The sequence below is a fragment of the Passer domesticus genome, chromosome 1 (assembly GCF_036417665.1).
Source record: "Passer domesticus isolate bPasDom1 chromosome 1, bPasDom1.hap1, whole genome shotgun sequence".
Lineage (NCBI taxonomy): Eukaryota > Metazoa > Chordata > Aves > Passeriformes > Passeridae > Passer > Passer domesticus.
In genome coordinates, this window is record NC_087474.1 from 65,605,011 (window position 1) to 65,622,805 (window position 17,795).

Below are 17,795 nucleotides of genomic sequence, written 5' to 3' on the forward strand. Positions count from 1 at the left end.
CCTGGCATAGCTTCAGAGGCTGCATATGGCTGTTACTGGCAGGCTGTTATGGGAGCTAGAACTTGCAGAACACAGGAATGTAGCAATACACTGCCCCTTTTGTCGTGCATCTTGCTGGCAGGCCAGAGTCTCTCCTAACGGTGGTGAAGTGCCAGTCTTCCTCAGCCAGTGCTGGCTGGGAAAGACTGCTGTGCCAAGGATGCTTCCTCAAGGAGTGACAGCTCTCTTTAGAGCATAAGGCAAGAATGATTTTTTTTTTTTTTTTTTCTAAATTTATTTGACAGGCTCCCAAAACACAGTGAATGTCTTCTAAATGCACACAATAAATAACTGCATGAAGTTAAAACCCTTCAATACTGTTGTGTACATTACGTTTAATTATTAGCAATTTGGGTTCTAATTGTTGAATGTGTTTTTTCTTCCACCAAATAAATGTCCCTGAGAAATACTTTACTGCCTCTCCAGATATGCTGTTTTATTTCTGAGGTTGTCGGTCACTCCATTGTTGTATTTTCTGTAATATCCAAGCATGTAATACATATTCCACTGAGATTCTTCTCAGATGAAGTAACTAAAGCTGACCTTTTTTTGTGCAGAGAGGTTAATGCCTCTAGATGCTAGAGCCACTGTCTTAATGACTTGCCCCAGGTTCAGCCTAACTGATTACTTGCAAAGAGTGGGTTACTCAAAACAGGCATCAAAACAGCAGAATCTCCTAGCAATAGTAGTTTTGTCTTTTCCTTCACAAATATGAAAAATCCTGTTACATTTTCTCTGCTTGGTATTAGTGGGTTTTTGGGAAGTGTAGGAACCAAAGGTGTCTCCGTGTTGGTACATGACATGTATTACTTCTAAATGAGAAGTGGAGCTACTTACATTGAGTAGGAAAGCAAAAGACACAACAAAGTTATTCCATTCCCTGGTATTTGAAGTTATAAAAGACTTTAGGCATCCTTTATTGATTTCCACGTATTCTGTGAAAGGGAAGGAACAGTGACCAAAGTTGATGGGTTTTATATAAGGGAATAATTTGGTTCACTGTATGTTAGTCAAATTGAAAGCAGAATGTAACATGTTTAAAAGGTCAGAATTTCAATAAAGTTAATACTTTGGCTGAAAGCAGCTAAGACTGTTGGTCTCTCTTACTATTTTTGGCACCTTTGTTTTTGGAAAAGCAAGGGAGTGAAAGAGATGATAGATAACCTGTAAGAATCTTACAGTGCAGATAGACTCTTAAAGGCATTAGTTTGTTATCTGACTCAAGTGAGCCATTACTTTGGCTTATTTCAGAGCAGTGTTATTTTCTCTGTCCATTCGGCTTTTATACTAGCCTCAGATAGTTGTGAGGTAGTGAGTTCAGTGTTTTGGAAGCAGAATACTGACTTAAAGTGACTTAAAGCTCTCTTTCCCCAGAAGATGTAACTGACGATTTTTATTTGAGTTTTCAAGCTGATACAATCTGCACTAACTAGCACCTTCTCACAAAAAGGATTACAAAGTTTGAAATGTATGAGAACCTACTAAAATACAAGGTATGGTAGTGAAATGACTGAAGTTTGTTACCTGTATTTTATCTGGACCATAGTGTGGGTTAAGCTACTCTGTTTTTTTTTCTTTTTCGTTAGGTTTGGGGTTGTTTTTTTTTTTTGGGGGGGAGGGGGTTATGTGTGGTTTTTTTGTTTGTTTGTTTGGGGGTTTTGTTTTGTGGGGGTTTTTTGTTTGTTTGTTTGGGGGGGGCATGGGGCGGGTTCCTTTTTCTTCTTTGTTTCAGTAGGTTTAGTAGATTAAAATATGAGTTAATCTATAAGGTCTTACTTCATATGGCTGTGTTGTCAGCACACCGAGCAGTTTCTGCTGACAGCTGAAAAAAGCCTGCAACTTCTACAGGTTTTACCTTTTGCTGCCAAGTAGAAGAGTGAACTGGATATTTTTGTGCCTTGCATGTTGACACAAATTAGTATTCTTTTCTTAATCTCATTTTTCAGTAAGGTATGGTGCAAAGAGTCCAGCTCCTTTCTAAGGTCCTGCCTTTAATGTTGATGATCAGTGATAGGAAACGTAGATCTGACCTGGGTGCATGAAAAGATACAAACATGAATCATCCTGGCTTTGTCATGTCACTTCTTGAATTAGGGAGCTGCACTTTTACATTCACAGTGTTTTTACAGCTATAAATGGCATAGTAGGGGCCTGAACCTAGAAGCACTGATGCTTTGCTTTCTGTCAAATGTGCCAGGCTAGTTAATTCTGTAGAAGCTATGAAATTGCGGAGTTATTGATTCCGGGAGATAAAGGGTTAACAGCTGACCAGTGAACTCTGCATCAGACAATGAGAGGACATAGCTGAAATATCCAGCCAGTTTGTTTTTAATTGAAGTAAAAACAAGGCTGCTTTCATGGGAAGTTCCTTTAAGATATACTCGTTTCTAACTGGGAAGAGTTGTACCGAGTTTATGTTTTTTTCTGCAATTTACATGCCTGGCTGCCAGTGGCTTTTCACTCTACGTTTAGTATTTTACACCTGTGAAAATGGGGTGTGAAATGCATCTGTGAGCATGACAGTGGTCCTTCCCTCAAGCTCTGAAGATAATTGCAACAATCCAAGGCCTGAAATAGGGAAGAATCAAGACTTGGTCCCTCTATTCAAGCAAGTGCTGTGGAAGGAGTGGAATTTGCTCTGTAAATCTGTTGGACTAACTCTTATGCAGGTAGTTGAGGTCGTATTAGAGTGGGAGATTTTAAGCTATTTCAGAAGGAGTGCCACTCCCCTCTTTGCCCCCAGACTCTTGGTAACTGGATTCCAGTGACTCCCCTATATAGTCTGGTATCAGGAGAGACACAGAAACCTGAAAACAAGCAAGCATGTGGAGATAAACTTGGAATTGTAATTCCCGTTCCTGTTGGGAATGCATTCAGAGCAGAATCGTCTCAACCTGCAGTGTAATTGGGAAGCATCTGGGCAAGTTCATGTGCAGAGATGAGATGCTTGTTTTACTTGAGATACTTTGTGAAATACTGGTCTTTGGAAATTTGTCGAAGTTGTGTTTCTCGGGAGGCTCTAGTAGTCTTCCTGTGTACATCAAGTTGACCAATATGGGTTTGTGCAGCCAGCTTTTCTGACTCTTATTTGCACCAGTATGAGGATGACTGTAATGTAGCTGATCTGGTAAATACAGATTCAGATTTCTGTAGCTCTTCCGTATGAAGCATTTCTGCAGTATTTCCTTAAAGTTCACTTCTGTGGTTGTTATGAATATTGTTAAAGTAATGGTGTAGTTAAAAGACAGTTTCTGTTAAAAGGCAGTTTTCTGTTTCCCTCATCCAGTTATGATTGCTCTGCTCAATGTGTGCTGAATTCAGATGGTTTATAGTGAGGGCACTAACTTGCGTATTTTCTTGTCTCAGACATATCTTTTAAGTACCTTGCACATTCCTCATTCAAGTCATAGCAGAACCAAGCTCTGCCATGAATTGAAAGGAAAACAATATTCATTTTGACTTGTTTTCAGTGGCTTTTTACCTTAGGAAGATTTGCTTATGGAAAAAATGCATTAGTGTGATCTTAACTCTTTGTAGGAGTGGAATTATTCTCTGACTTCCTTGGTTTTTGGTTTCTTTTCTTCTCCCTCCCTGATTCTTTGGAAGTGTATCGACTCAAGAGACAGCAATTAGAGATTGCTTCATCTGTGATTGTCTTACTGGGTTTCAGTCCTGCCAGTGTTGAGGTCAGTAGGACTATTCAGGTGAATGAAGCTCTTCAGATGTGTGGGCATTTGTAGTTTTATAGTCTTCTGTCATGGAAAACAGTGTGATTGAGCCTGGACCTATGTGAATAGGTGTTGACTTCTTAATACTAATATATAATAATTAAATATTATCTCCATTAGATCTTGACTGGTTATTTAAGTGTACCTCTGAAAAACAGGGTGAAACTGTTCCTGTATAAAGCTCTGCAGTAACAGCATCCACATTATTCCTCACCTAAATGCATCTGTTTTAACTATATCATATAATATTTATGTGCAGTATAATTAAGTTGAACATATTTCCTATTTCAGTCAGTTTAGAAACCAGTTACTCTGGTGCTGTTTGCAGATTGTTAGGAAATAAAAGTTACAGTTGTTTTGCTTCTTTGTCTGTGTGATGTGGACAAAGTCACACCTGAAAACTGTAGCTGCACAGGTGTCATGGTTTAAAGCCCAGCCAGCTGCCAAGCCCAATGCAGTTGCTGGGCACTCTCCAGCCCGTAGGATTGGGGAGAGAATTGGAAGGGTAAAAGATAGAAAACTCATGGGTTGAGGTGAAGATAGTTTAAGAGGGAAAGCAAAAGCCCCATACACAGAAGCAATGCAAAACAAGGAATTACTTTACTTCTTCCCATGGGCAGCAGATGTTTAGCTATCCCCAGGAGAGCAGAGCCCATCGCATGTAATGGTCACTTAGGAAGACAAACACCATCACTCCAAATGTCCTCCCCTTCCTCCTTCCTCTTCCCATTTTGTATACTGACCATGATGTCATGTGAACTGGAATACCCTTCTGGTCAGTAGGGGTCACCTGTTCTCACTGTCTCCTCCCAACCTCCCATGCACCTCCAACTGCCTTGCCAGTGTGGCAGTACGAAAAGCAGAAAAGGCCTTGGCTCTGTGTAAGCTCTACTCAGCAATAACACAAATATCTCTGTATTATCATTGCTGTGTAAAACACATATCCAAAACAGTCACATACCAGCCTCTGTGAAGAAAGTTAACTCTACCCTGGACAAACCATGTGCTGCTCTGTGCTGTTAAACTTTAAACCCCAATTGTGTCCTTTTCTCATCCTGTGAGCAGAAGGCACCTTCATGCCTTCACATCAGACAGTAATGCAAAGATGCACCTTCATGCCTTATACAGACAGTGATAATATATGCATGAGCTTTCTTTTCTCCAGGCCGTACAGTCCCAGCTGTCTGGGACTCAGTCTCTGTTCCTATAAAAGATGCTTCAGTCCCAGTGATGGTGTCTTTGTGACCTTGTGCTGAACCTTTTCAAGCAAGTTCCTGTCTCTGGTGTACTGAGGAGCCCATATATAGGCACAGAGCTTCATGTGTGGCCTCTGATGGTGAGCAGGGAGGAAGGATCACCTCCCTTGACCTGCTGGCAGGACTTTGAGATGCAAGCCACGATGTTATTGCCAACCTTTGCCATGGAGTTGTATTGCTGGTTCATGGTCAGCTCATTGTCCATGAGAACCACCAAGTCCTTCTCCACAGAACCATCTCCAGCCAGTCAGCCTTCAACATGTGCTATTGCCATGGATTATTCCTTCTCAGTTGCAGGAGTTTGTATTTCTTCTTGTTGAATTTAAGATTCCTTTTTTTCCCATTTCTCCCATGTCTAAATAGTAGCACAACCATCTGGTTTGTCAATGACTCCTCACAGTTTTCTGTTTGTAAAACTTGCTGATGAAACTTTATCTTACTATCAGTGTTGTTAATGAAGGATGTTGAGGACTATTGGTCCTAGTATCAGCCCCGGGGTATAATGCTATGACTTGCCTTCTAGTGGACTTGCTGCAGCAGATCACAAGCCTCTGGGCCCAGATATTCAGGCAGTTTTTATTAGATCTCACTTCCACTTATCTAACCCTTGTTTTATCAGTGTGTTTATGAGGATATTATGGAAGACCAACATAAAAACCTTACTGAAGTAAAGATAAGGAACGTCCACTGCTTTTCCCTTGGCCACTAAGTTAGTCAGTTTACTGAAGAAAGTTTTCTCAGTGGATATGCATGATTCCCCCTTTGTAAATCCATGCTGACAACTCTCAATCCTTTTTCTGCCACGTGTTTTGAAGTGGTTTCCAGGGTTAGTTGCTTCATCACCTTTCCGGAGACCAGGGATTAGACTAACCAAGCCTGCAATTCCCTGGATCATCCTCCATACCTTTGTTGGAGGAATGAGTGATAATTGCTCCCTTCTTGTTCTTAAGAATCTCTCTGAGTCATTGAGACCTTTTAAGGATTATTGAGAATGGTCTTGCAGGATATCAACCAGCTCCCTCAGCTCTCGTGTGTTCATCCTCTCAGTCCCCAATGGACTCAACTATGTCCAGTTTGTTTTAGTTCTCCTTTGCTTAGTCCTCTTCCACTGAGGGTTTGTTTTGATCCAGATTTTTCCTGTGGTCTCACGGGCTTGAGGTTCCCAAAGGCCTGTCTCACTGATATGAGGAAGGCTGTACCTCAATGACATCTGTGACCTTATGCACCAGGTCCCCTGCCCCATTCAGAAGAGGGCTCCACCCTGAGACCCTCCAGCTTGCAACCACCACCACCTGTTCCCTCCGCCATGCGTTCATAATCAGAAGGAACCCTTTCTCCCTGGAAGAGACTCCCTTCCCCCCACCCTCAGCAATGATGTGTGGTGGTATACAGTAACTCCAGGTCCTAGCCTACTGCCAAAATTTACTCTGTAGTGGCTGGGACCAGGACACCCAGTTTTCTACTGGTATTTTAAGTGCAAATGGTGCACTTGTCTAGACTTACCTGATTAGCACTGTGGACTGTGAAATGCAAAGCATCTTGGAACAAACAGTCCATTCTCATCTTTAGGGCTAGAGAATGTATTCTGGAGAAGTGATCAAACAGTTTGAGTGTAGCAATTCTGTAATCTCTATTCCCTCTGCTATTTGACCTGCTGGATGTTTTCAGCAATCAACATAATTTTGTGAAATAATATTACTGCATAAACAAACAAAAAATATTTTTTATAATCTTATTAAGAGAAAACCAAACTATTTTAGGAACACTTTTTTTACTACAAGGTCCATAAAAATGCATGTTGTTTTTAAATTTGCATTTACTTTGTTTTCTTTGCTGCAGAATCTCAAAGTTACATGGAAACTATTAACCTCTCTGTGGTGATGTCTGATGGAACCGTGGGCACTAACTCTTCTTTGCTGAGGGTCAACATGCAGACTGATCCCTCTTTTCAGCGCTGTTTTGCATCTTCATGTACTGTTGCAAATAGCAGTCCTATCCCAGGGGCAGAAAGGTAGGAAAAGATTCTCCTACATTATTGTTTAGTTCTCATAATGGTATTTCCCAGACAAGACATTATGCTTGCATCTTCACTGCAGACCATTTTCTAAGAACTTTGAGGTGGGTTGTGACATTTAATGTTGGTGTCCATTGAATGGATTTTAACACATACAGAGGTGCTACTTTTATGTGAAAGACACAATTAAATTTGAAGATAAGTGAGAAGACAAAAATAAATAGAATTTTATAGCTCAGTTATGATTTTGTGCTAGGACATATATATAGCTCATATATAATATATATATTTTATATATATATATATAATTATATATATATTTGTGCTAGCTCATATATAAGCTCATATATATTTTTCTGTGTTCTTAACTGGTGTCTCTGATGTTTAACTTAAAGCCATGTAATGAAAATTCACACTGGAATAAGCTGTATATGAGAGAAAGGAAGCCCTCTTCTCACTGCTGACATATGTTTTTAGTCAGTAAAATGTCAGTAGATTTGCTTTGGTAGTGTATAGCTGATTACCTTTCAACTGATCAGGAGGCTTAGACATTTAATTATTTTACAATTAGATTGTGGTAAATATGTAGGGCTCTGGACAATAGTGTCAACAGTGTAAATTTACAAAGCAGTTCTTGTCCAAAGGGCTTACAGCATAAGCTAAGAAATGGCAAGAAACAGCAACCAAACAAGGAGTCCTTAGTTACTGTTAGAATGTTCAGAAGACCATAACAATGCATGATCAGTCATTAGATGTGCGCTATATTTACTCAATGGACAAAGTGGCACATTAGACCTGAAAATATTAGCTTCTCTATCACTCTGCAAAACCATTCCTTTCTGGCTAATTATCCTTATTTTTGGCTATTTGGCTCCTTTTTCACAGTAAGTATTTGGTGGTACTTCTGGTTGGAGTGTCAGTGTGTCAGTACTTCAAGTATGTCATTACCTATTTATCTTTTATTTATCTTCCAATCTAATTGGTTTCATTTTCAGTCAGTACTGGGACTGTGAAAGAATGTTTTAGCTTTGTGATTACAAGTGTGAACCTTAAGATGGAACAAAATATGTTGGTATTTGCTGCAGAGGAGGCAGTGTAACAATTACAAGTGGATATGTATTAAAAGCTTACCAGGCAATTCAGCCATTATCAAGTTTACATTCATACTTCAGACTTTATCTAGGAAATTTTGTTCACTTCTTTCTAAATATTTTTCTATAATTTTTTTATTTCACCTAGAAGATAGCTACAGCTCTAGAGGAGAAGTTTTTTTCTTGCAGCAATGTTTTCTTCAATTTGCTTACCTTCCATTTCTTTAATGGCCTTTGTAATTTGAGCTGTTTAAATCTACTGGCATTCATTTCCATAACTCCCTTTTAATTAAAAATCCTTTCTTTTTTGATATATATCTTACGTCAGCTTTTTCTCTTTACATTTCGCAATGAGTTTGTTCTCTCTGGATTTGGTGATATTAGTAATATTTTCCAGCTACAGCCTAAGGGCATTTCATTTTCAGAAGCAAGGAGACAGCTTAAACTTATCAAATGATTTTATCAGATACTTAGTTAGTTTTGTTTGGAAGGAATTTTTTTTTTCATTTTTTACTTGAGCAGGTAGAATTGCTACCCAGTAGCAAAACAAAATGTTTACTGTTGAAATATTTAATTCTATAAATCAAAATTTTTCCACTGTGAAATAAATTAACCACTGGACCTGCCTCCTTTTTTTTTTTTTTTTAATATAAATTGTATTGAAATAGATCTGGTCTACCAGTTATTCCTTGTGAACTGTGTTCTTACCATTATCACAGTTACTGATATGTTGTGTGGTGGTGCACAACCACCTCCTCGGCCCATTTATTTTCTTTTTTATTCTGGTGAGCATTTATTCTTACTCTGCATGTAAGAGCTGGTATGGCCGTGTCATGTTTCTTCCATAAATCTCTACCTCTGTGCAGCTTTGGCATGAGAAATTGTTGCCTCCTATTGTTATTTTTCAGGCAGCACTTTAGCTCATCAGGACAGCTGTATGTGAAGCAATGCTGCAAACAGCTTCACTAAACTGATTCATATTAAAATTAACCCCCTCAAACAAGGAGAAGTGTTTTTAGCTGTCATTAATTTCATGGACTGGTTTACAGTGCAAACTCAGAAACTATCCCATCAACATTGCTAGGTGGAGGGTGAGATAAGACAGAGCATAATGATGTACATTGGAAAAATTACTGGTGAGGGTAAGGTTGGAATCCCTTGATCTAGCTGTATTACCTGTTCCAGCATGTTTTCAAAGAGCACCATGAGATTTTTTTTGTCCTGAGTGTGATGTTTCATTTCTTTCAATGACCACTGAAGTACAGGTTGTACAGTTAACATTTTAAGGGAATGATGTGGCTGGTGTTTTGTTTTCATGTTCAGTTTTTGGCTCTTTTTTTTTTTTTTTGACAGCTCTTCTGCAGCAGAATATCCTTGGCTTGAAAACAGCTCTAAAGCTTCCCTGTCAACCCAGTTTTCAATGGGAAACACCAGGCAGCCAGGAGGTTACCTTGTGCCCTCTGAATTATCAAGTGCTGCACAGGATGTCTCTCTCCTGTCTCATTTCCAAACACCAGGAATGCAAGTTGTCACCCTGAGCAACCTGGAGAGTTCACCAGCAAAGCCACACCAAGAACATGATAGCAGCAGCAGTGCCCATGCCTACCTGAGCTACAGTGCTGGTACCAGGGACAGTAGCTCCCCGCAAGAGGAGACACAAGTTACTTGCATGGCCAGTGCTAGCATGTTTAAAACGCTGAGCTCATCAGTGGCAAGTGCTGATGACAGTGACTTTTTGACACAAAACTTTACAGTGGTCTCTGGACACAACAGCCAGAACAGTGCAGTTCTGCATCACTATGGAGGGAATGTACATGCTCAACCGCCTCTTCCAGAGAAGAAGAGGTCCTCTGAAGGAGAACGTTCCTTTTCCTCTATGTCACCTTCTTCAAGTGACTTCTCTAGCCCTCACAGTGGAAGCACAATCAGCATTCCCTTCCCAAATGTCCTCCCAGATTTCTCAAAAATGTTAAGCTCTTCCCCAGTGCCAGGTAGGTTCTGTATCAGAGAAATGCAAAATACATTAGATTTTGTATAAGTTTATAAAAAGAATTTTGGGGGTTTTAAAAGTGGAGAGGGGGAAAAAAACGTAATGGAATGAAAATCGCACAGAGCACTTGAATGTTTGCAGTAAATGGTGCCAGTTCACTGTCTTTGGATGCATTATTCAGGAAACGAGGCTTCAGATTTCTTCCTTTACTTCCTAGAAGTCAGCCATTGGGCAGCCTATGTTTTCAGCTGTCAGATTACAACGAACCAGTATTGAGTCTTTTAAAAAGGGCTGGCTTCTTTCTGTCCTTTTAGAGTTGTGCCAAGAAAAGTAAAAGATGTACATGTGTGTTCACTGGGGCCCTGTTGAGAAGTTTGTATTTAATGCAGCTTTATAACTAAAAGGTTTTAATATTTTATGGATTTTGCAAAATGAAACATCGAAGATGCTTTCACAATCTTAGTGTATGTCATTATATTTGCTGGTTCTAAAACAGCTCAGTTTCTCTAAACTGATGAGTTTTTTGAGTAATCATGGTGATTGGAAATTGGAAAGAAAAGTAAAAACACTTGTTTTAAAAAAAATTCTTGACTTATTTTTCCCTTTTATTTCACAGAAAACACAGCTGATAAACATGTGACGGTAAAATTTGTTCAGGACACATCCAAGTTCTGGTATAAGCCAGATATTTCAAGAGAACAAGGTATATCAATTGATAAATATTCTGACATATCTGTTCATAGAAAAGCTAGTTGGTGAAGTCTCGATTTTAGATACATCCCTGATCTCTAAAAGAAATATAAAACCTAGAAGGGCCACAGACAACTCCTCTTGTTTCTTTTATTGAAAGGCTGAATTTGAGTGTGGAGGGCAGGCAAATAGTCCTGAAAAATATTCAGTTAATCAAACAAATTATTAACCTATATGAAGTAATATAGATCTACCTGTGGTAGCTGCTGCAAATGCTCTTTGGTGTGAAGCTGCAGATTTTCAAATGGCAGATATGCATGAAACAACACCAAATGGCTGTCTGTTCTCTGAAACTTTTTGAGTATAAGTGTGCTGTTCTGACATGATCTCAGAATAATTCATTAGCTAGGTCACAACAGAGGCATCCTCACCCACCAGTCATATTGTAGCCTGAATTTCAATGTCAAGTGACATACATTGTTTCTTAAAGGTCACTACCATGGAATAACATCTTTATGATGTATGATGCAGATACAATACTTTTATATGTAGATGTATTATTCAGTGAACTATAGAAAACTTTTATTATCTATGTGAAAATGAATATTTATGAGCACCTAGGGTACTGCATCTGGCATACAGGAAAGACATAGACAGACCTGTTAGAGTGAGTACAGAGGAGGGCCACAAAGTTGGTTAGAGGGATGGAGCACGTTTCCTCTGAGGAGAGGCTGAGACAATTGAGATTTTTCAGTCTGAAAGGAGAAGGAAAAGCTTCGGAGTGACCTAATTGCAGCCTAGCAGTACCTGAGGGGAGCCTACTAGAAAGATGAAGAGGGACTTTTTAGAAGAACATGTAGTGGTGATAGGGCAAGGTGAAATGGTTTCAAACTGAAAGTAGGTTTAGGTTAAATATTAGTAAAAAAATCTTTACTGTGAGAGTGGTGAGGCACTGGAAGACACTGCCCAGAACAGCTGTGAGATGCCCTCCATCCATGGAAATGTTCAAGACCAGGCTGGATATGGCTCTGGTGTAATGAAACTTGTCTCTGTTCATGGCAGGAACATTGGAAGTAGATGATCTTAAAGGTTCATTCCAATCCAGGCCATTCTTCCATGATTCTATGAACTCACACACTATCCCTACAACAGTACGTATATAAGCATGCTGGGTGCTTGTTACAATCCACTAATCATAGAGGAGCAAAGTGAGCTCTCTGTGGATTCCGGATAGAAACTTCAGGTTTGAATATTCTGTGAAACAAGACTAAAACCAAACAAGGTTAAATGTTGATACCAAAAATTGATATATTTTATTTAACAGTAAATGAGAGAGAAAGAGAAAGAAATAGAAAAAGAGGTTGTGGGGGGACAAGAAAAGTGACAGGAACAAATTATGTAGAATATCACCCCTCTGTGGGTCCCAAGATTAATACAAGTTGGGCCCAGGTACCTCCCCTGAAGGGGCACAAGTTTGATACTCTCTCTTGCAATATTCTGAATTGATTGCATCACTTTGCATCATGTATACTGCTGTGGTGCAGGGCCTCAGGAATGAGTCTGGGGAGTGCTTTAGGGGTCTTTGTTGGATTATGACACTTCCTCAGCTGCCCCTCACCTGAGCGTCCTGTGGATGTGGCTTTCCCAGAGTGAGGGGTTTTACAGCTGAGCCAGTTTGTGTAATGGAGGTGAATGTTCACTGCCTCTGACCAGAGGTCATGACATATACCCAAAACTGTCTTCCTCCTCCCTTGGTTGGGGAGGAGTCTGTGTAAACCTGGCTGCAGATGAGCCTGTGGGCTATGGCCTCCACCCTGAAGCCAATTGGGGATGATTTTCAGGACAGCTGCTGAGCTTGGCCCTCCTGTGAATGCATCCTTCTCCCCCAGCCTTATCTATTTCTTCTCAAACCTGAGATCATTGAAAAACAGTGTCCCTTCTGTCTTATGTCAAGCTCTTTTAGGTGGCTTAATTCACAGTTCAGGATTTCAGTCAGGAGGTCCGTTCAGGGTGGGGAGGGCTTTGGTGGTGCAGCTTCATTGCTGCAGCTTCGTTACACACTTTTGCCATAAGGGGAAAAAGTCCTTTGTAAAACTATAACATTTCAGTCTCTGACAGTGCTTTCCAAATGCAATTGGTCTGACTGTGCTTGTGTTTATACTGTAATAGTCAGCTATAGTGAATTGTGATTAATGAGATAAGGCAGGAATTTAAGCTGGGATTTTTTAAAATGTGGTTGTCAAAAAGGAAAAATTACTAACTAGTTCCACGTTGAGAAGGAAGGATATTCACACTAAACCAAAATAGTGTGAACTTCAGCTATTGGCAAATGATGAATTGCTGTTGTCTAGTTATTAGATTCTCAGATGGAGAGGATGTTCTTTTGTAGTGGTAAATATGATGCCAGGGGAATAAAGGTCATTAATTCATTTTTGGATGATACTTTGCTGGTCCTTTCACTCCAGCCCCCTTCACATTATCTACTCACCACCCATAATGAAAACTGAGTCTTTAAATATGCAGAAAAATACCCTACTTGATGTGTGTCCAGTGAGGGAAGTAGATACAAAGCAATTTAAAGCCTAACTGCTTGAACAAATGAAACAACAGTCTTCCCAACCTTTTAGTATGCCTCTTTTCATCCTTGAGATAAAGCTTCTTTTAAAAAATGTTTTAAGGACCTCTGGCTGATCTTCTTTGATCTTTTTTCCCCTGTGTTTAATAGACTGCTCCTGTGACAAATTATTACTGTGTCCCTTTGTATTTAGAAGTGTTATGTACTGCTTAATTGCAGGTGTTTGTGTATTCATCCTTATCCTCTCAAAACAAGACATATTGTTGTGAAAAAAGGTTATTTTCTTTGCCTTCTGACAGATGAAGAGAATAGAATGCATATATGTATGCTTTACTTGCTTTGACAGAACAGAAGAGATAATTGTCTGCATTTTTCTATATTTTTTTTACTTCCCCTTTTTTCATGAAAAGAACCTTTGCTTTGTAAACATTGCTCAGGCCTTGCAAAATATGCCTTTGTGCCCCATACGCATAATATCCATGTTCTGTATGGACAGTCAATTAAGCAGTCCAGTGTCAAATTTGTCAAATTGGGCTCTTTCTAGGGTTTCTCTGAAGGCATGCTGATGGTTGGAAATTCTAGAAACAAAGTATACTGGTATACACAACTATTTCTAAAGCTTGTATGGGGGAGGAAAGAAAGCAAAGTACAAAGGTTTTATTAAGATCAATCATTAGATTAACTTTTTGTCTGTTTTCAAAGTAAGTTTAAAATTTTGGGCTACTAGATTTCAAAGTCTGCTACTGACTTGTGCAAAGTAGCAGCAATTACCCTGCAAGTGTTCCCTCTTGGAGAAAACTTCATATTGCACTTATAGAAGAGACCCCAAAATACAGATGAAAAATAATTCAAAAAGCAAAATATACAGTTACATTTTCATTTGCTTTAAAACTCCTAAGGCAGTGAGGTAGCTTTGCAGGGACAAAAACTTGGTGGTGGATAAAAATGAATCTGTCCTGCATGTTGAGGCTGAATAGGAAGTGAAAAACAGTGCTGTCTAGTCAGTGTGGGAATTACAGAGAGCTATGCAGTATTTTAACAAATTGACAAAATCTAAGCAGAAGTAGGCTTGCTCTTGCACTGGTTGTAGGAATTATGGTGGGACCTGAGCACTCCTCTTAGTTTAAAAACCAGTAAAAATCAGTGTTCTGTACTTCAGGCTTCTTTTAAAATAAGTATCTGTGAGATTTGGACAATTGGAAACAATTTGGACAAGGTGTTTCTGTTCAGGTCCCCCAAATATGCTTGATTGTGCTTTGTTGTACGGCAATGAGAGAGAGAGAGATCTTACTTCTTCTGGCGTCCTATTCATTAAATTTGTACTTCTGTACTTTTTGAGCATGTGCATTGTGCTTAAACTGTTTTTCTGTCTCTTTTCTGGAATCCCTTGCAGCCATTGCTATTCTAAAGGAAAAGGAACCTGGGTCTTTCATTGTTCGAGACAGTCATTCTTTCCGGGGAGCCTATGGGCTAGCAATGAAAGTTGCCACACCACCTCCTTCTGTGCTACAGTTAAAGAAAGGTACTTCTCTATGTTATTAAAAAAGCTATACTGAGTAGGTAGTCCTTATTGGTGGGTGGCAATCTGCTGGAATCTTCCCCTCTTCTCATAAGTGCAATTTGAATTACAGGTTACTTTTGATATGTTTTTAAATGAGACTGGATACGATGCCTGTTCTACTATATGGTTTCACCACGACTTCTGTTGTGGCTGTGCATGTGTTGTACGTCATCAACCTAATGAAAATTAGTGTCATCTCAGCAATTGGTCTTCCCTAGCAATCAGAAGTTTGCATTTGATTCACAGCCTACAGTGTAAAGTTTTCACTCAGCTGGAGGGCTGAATATTTTTGATCCCAAAGTTTTGGCTTGAGACAGTTCTATTTTAGATATAAATCTGAAGAGATTCCTAAGGATAATTGTTTAAAAGAAGTGGTGATTTATATATCTACTCTGTCAGCTCTAGTACCTCCATATATGACTTGTGCCTAATGGTTGTGAAACGTGAAGTGAGAAGAACATGCAGAAATCATTAATTGGTATATAGAAACTCAGCAGCCAATATCTGTAGTGTTCTTGGTTCCATTTGTACTACTGCAATGTTAGTGGAGTGGTTTTTGTTGCTGCTGTTTTTCTTTTACAAAGCTTATTGTGTTTCATTAATACATAATGACTGGTGAGGTAGGCAATTAAGATTACAGGAAAGCATTTATTCTTAGTGCTGTTTTTATGGAAGTATGATTTTGGCTGTTTTGGTTTGTTTTTTTGTTTGGCTGTTGGTTTGGATTTGTTTACTCTGCTTCAATGTTAGTTGTTCACCTCTATTACAGTAACGCTTTGAATCTGTTTTAATCTGGTGTCTTGAAACAATGTTTAATAACAACTTGCCATGTAGTCCTTTTTGTTGCCAATAAATATCAGCAGAGCCACTCCAATGACTTATGTAATGAACTCAGCATAGGTGCACTGGGGTGTTGATAGCAACCAACTAGGAGGCAAATTGAAAGTGGCTTGTAACGTGTTTCTAGTAGTCTTTCTTATTGGTGAAGTCCAGGAAGACGTGAAAGCACACACTTTCCCAGGCTTTAAGAGAGTTTATGTTAGTAGTAGTAAGACTAGCATTCTTCCACTTCTCGCTTCATGATACTTAGCTTTTTTGGTTTCCCGTGTTTAATCCCAGAAGGCACAGATTGGTTCTGTTTCCTGTAGTGTTTCTTGTTCCAGGCTTCCCCTCCCGACATACCTTGTAGTAATTTATTTTTAATTTGATGAGAGTATAACAGCAAAGAGTAAGCTGTTTGAAAAAGCGATCAGTGCAATATTTGCTTGCGTAGAAGTTTCTGCTGTGCATATTAATGGTTCATCTGTATTGGCCTGAAAGTCAATCCTTGAGGTTTCCTGATAAATCAGAGGGAACACCTGTTTGCAGCTCTTTCGTTAAGGTTTGAATGGTTTGATAACTTTGTCCTGTTGGTATGAAATAACCTTTTGACTATTTGGAGAAGGATTAGTTTTGTAGTCAGGTATGAAATACTGTGAATCCATCTTCCAATAAATATTTGCTTTAATTATATGTCTACATATATATACACATGTTTAAAAAAATGTTAAATCTCGAGAGAATCTTTACGTGTCTCTCGGACTTTGAATCTCCTCATTTCATCCAACTCTACAGTTTCGGTTTGTCTTAGATTCCTGAGATTAAAACTGTCTTAGAAATCTAGTGAAACCTTAGTGATTTATGTAAGTGTTTGTTTTCAGGAGCAGAGACATAGCATAAAACTGCAGACATTTGGAAACATAAAAATGCACGGAGGGAATTGCCATCATTACCTTTGTGTAGCTTAATCTACTCTTCTTTTAATTTGGGGAACTTCTGTGAACAGAAATGTCACTGGAAATGGGCATATTTTTTTGTACTTTTCTTTCTTGTCACTTTGGCTACAACTTCTTTTAATGGGCAAGTGCATCAAAATTTCTAACCATTATTTATTAACCATTACCAAATTTCTGTTCCTGTCTGTAGCTGGGACCATATTTGGACATTTTTGAACACCAGTGTATATTTGGATGCCAGTCACTTAAGAATATAAAACCATTTCCTCTGGCTGTCTAAAGTGAGCTGTTTGCTTGTTTGTTTTTTGAAAAATGACCTTTTAAATATGTCTTGTAACTTGCAGAGTAGGTCTAATTGTATTATTTGCATTTTGTATATAAGACATTTGGAAGTAATGTGGAAAAACTGCTTCATAAAGACCTAGTTTGTGAGAGTTGTCTGTTAATTGCTTCTTTTTATGAGCTTTTTTTTTTAACACAGTTGGAGATCCATCAAATGAACTTGTAAGGCATTTTCTGATTGAATGTACTCAGAAGGGGGTACGCTTGAAAGGATGCCCAAATGAACCATATTTTGGTAAGTACTTTGCATCACAGGGACTCAGAAGATGGAAACAGTAGGCATTTGCCTGTGCTGACTTGGATGGAATACAATGAGAGACTACTTTGTCTAAGTCTTCATTACTTCTGTAGGAACCCATTCCAAGATTCCAGGAGCCTTTTACACATTTACCTTAAGATGTGCAGGGCACTCTAGCATAGATACAAGTGACCAAGCTTCAAACAGTCAAGCTTGTCTACCACTACCAATGTAGCTGCAGAAAGCTGAGCAGCTACACTTAAATCATTCTTATCATCCTAAGATAAATCACTCTTATAATCCTAATTGATTCAAGACCTTTTGTCCTGTGTTATATTTATGCTGCCTATTAGGTGGCTAAAAATGACACCAGAGTGAGATACTCACAAAATATATTCTGTTATGTCAGTACATTATTTAATATAATATGATGGAAGTACAATACCCGTAATGACAAACAGCCAAAGACCTACCTACCTCATTTGCTTTCCACTCA

At 39.0% G+C, this 17,795-nt stretch overlaps 1 protein-coding gene across 22 annotated transcripts in view; it reads left to right on the forward strand.

The window, feature by feature from the left end:
- Positions 1-17,795, forward strand: part of TNS3 (tensin 3) — a 206,930-nt gene that overhangs the window by 174,678 nt on the left and 14,457 nt on the right. For all 22 annotated transcript variants that reach the window (XM_064421580.1, XM_064421582.1, XM_064421583.1 and 19 more), the window contains 5 exons: positions 6,863-7,034; positions 9,482-10,119; positions 10,735-10,821; positions 14,777-14,905; positions 17,201-17,296. In XM_064421580.1, the coding sequence (XP_064277650.1) occupies positions 6,863-7,034; positions 9,482-10,119; positions 10,735-10,821; positions 14,777-14,905; positions 17,201-17,296 (1,122 nt within the window). The remainder of the gene's footprint in view (positions 1-6,862; positions 7,035-9,481; positions 10,120-10,734; positions 10,822-14,776; positions 14,906-17,200; positions 17,297-17,795) is intronic.